The 2,085-nt window shown below is 43.1% G+C and overlaps 1 protein-coding gene across 3 annotated transcripts in view; it reads left to right on the top strand.

Annotated features, from left to right (window-relative positions):
* The window catches only part of jam2a (junctional adhesion molecule 2a), a 22,877-nt gene extending 20,792 nt beyond the window's left edge, over positions 1-2,085 (top strand). For 2 of the 3 annotated variants that reach the window (XM_014018556.1, XM_014018557.1), the window contains exon 9: positions 677-1,716. In XM_014018556.1, coding sequence (XP_013874010.1) covers positions 677-701 — 25 coding nt within the window. In that variant the 3' untranslated portion in view covers positions 702-1,716. The other variant, XM_014018555.1, reaches the window with a different exon arrangement.

Genomic DNA, 2,085 nt, shown 5'->3' with positions numbered 1-2,085 from the left:
TGTGTGTGTGTGTGTGTGTGTGTGTGTGTGTGTGTGTGTGTGTGTGTGTGTGTGTGTGTGTGTGTGTGTGTGCGTGCCTTGTATAGTTTAAAAGTCTGTATCCAACAGCAGCTCCAACTGGCTCTGGTAAGCCTCATTTCAGTCCCAGTGGCTTCTTGAAGGCCAGCTTGTCAGCAGCGTGGGCGTCCTCGTACGCTTTAAACACTCAGAGTTTGTTCGCTGAACGTTCAGCAGAACACGTCGGTGTCAGCGTGTGGAGGAGAACACACAGACTGCTCCAAACTACCTGAAGAACTTGTTGTCCAGGAGTTTTCCTGGCTTCTTCAGGTGGAAAGTTTCAGACGTTTGCTCTTCAGATCATAGAGGTGGTTTGGTGTTTGGACTAGACATTTTTCCACTTGTTGGACCTGAAACAACAGCTGCAGGATCGTAGGCGAGAAGGAACAAGATAATAATGTTTTCTAACATCAGGGTGTTGGTGTGCTGCATGTGATTGGCTGCATGGCTTCATTACATCATTCAGGAACATGTGGTTTAGTTTCCTGCCGGTCATTTCAAAAGGAGTGAGTTTAAAATCAGCCGTGTTGCTGTTAGGTTAGTTCAAACGTTCAAACTAAAGATAAATAGTTTAGATTTGTCACTAATACTGGACTAAACTGGGCTCTTGTGTTTGCAGTCTGGATGGTATTTCAGCTGTGTGATGCAGATCTGTGCTTTAAACGCTGAGGGTGAGTCTGTAGATAATTAGCACCACGCTCCTGAAGCTTAGATCCAGTCTTCTAGCTACTTTTCTGTGAGGCTTTGTGTTTACCTCGACCAAGCTTTATTTCTGTTGCTACTGCTTTATCCCGAAACGCTGAATTAAAGGTGTAGTCCAGTTTAATGGTAACTTATCAGCCAAGAGGAAGAGTGTGAAAAAAATGCTGCATTAGCTAAATGTTAAAGCTCGACACTGTAKTGTGACTAACTGAAGTGTTCTCCAYGGCTGATAAGGTACTGACTGTTAGAGAAACATCCCTTTGACTCCCACAGAAACACTTTTAGCCGTCTTCATATCTTCAAGCTCCTGGGATGTTGTGGACTAACTGTGACTGCTGAAGACGCATGTTTACCACGGAGAGAACGTCAGGGTCATCCCTACAGTAAACCCTCCATCCAAACAGGTGCTGATGTTTGTCGGACCAAAACCCAGACAGAATCTGAAGCAGTTTTTGTGTCCTTGAGTGATAAATAGTTCGAAGGTGGCAAATCTCACAGGATTTTCTCTAAACAAGCACCCTTTATTTGTCTTTCCTCTGTGGAAAACATAAAATCTGGGCTGCAAACAGAAACATTTGTGCAACAGATGGACATCTGTCCGTCTAATTTATCACTCAAACAAAAACTGCATCTAATCCTTGATGAGGACCCAAACGTCTTTAAATCCAAGCATGAGGTGGGAAACCTCTGCCAAACCCTTTAAATCTAATAAACTATTTCTTTTATATCAGGAGGCTTCCTTTTTGTTCAGCTACATTAATATAGATGAGCTGCCAGGCAGGAAAAAACTAACCCTTCAAAATAAAAGTCCTGTGAAACAAAGGAATCTCAAGTGGCCTCAGATATATTTTAAATAACCCTTTGAAATGACTGAGCACCACTTGACCTTTTAACCCCAGCTCCAGCATGGTGTGCAGTTTGAGTCACCGCCCTGACCCCGTCCCCCACTTCGCCCCACCCACAGGTCATTTTGGATCTCCCAGTGTCACGGCGCGGCCCACATCAGCAGCCAAACCCTGCACAGAACCGAAGACACGTGAGTGAGACACATGAGGGACGAATTTACAGGCAGAACCGTTTAAATCTCATTATGGATGCYAGGAAATCTCTGAACTCACCAGGAAATAGTCACCCCCCTCTCTATCAGTTTAAACTAACGAGATGAGGTTTAGCTTTAGAAGAATCTCATCGTTCATGTCTTTCTGGGGGAAAAAAACTAATTTGTGACATATTAAATGTCCTTAATTGACAGCTAGTTAATCCGGTTAACTATTTTGAAATTCAAAAAATATGCTAAAAAAATTTGAAATTTTGTTGCTTCAAAAT

Source organism: Austrofundulus limnaeus, unplaced genomic scaffold (assembly GCF_001266775.1).
Source record: "Austrofundulus limnaeus strain Quisiro unplaced genomic scaffold, Austrofundulus_limnaeus-1.0 Scaffold195, whole genome shotgun sequence".
NCBI classification, from domain to species: Eukaryota; Metazoa; Chordata; class Actinopteri; order Cyprinodontiformes; family Rivulidae; genus Austrofundulus; species Austrofundulus limnaeus.
Note: the sequence above shows the minus strand (reverse complement) of the source record. Positions and strands in the feature narration are given on the sequence as shown.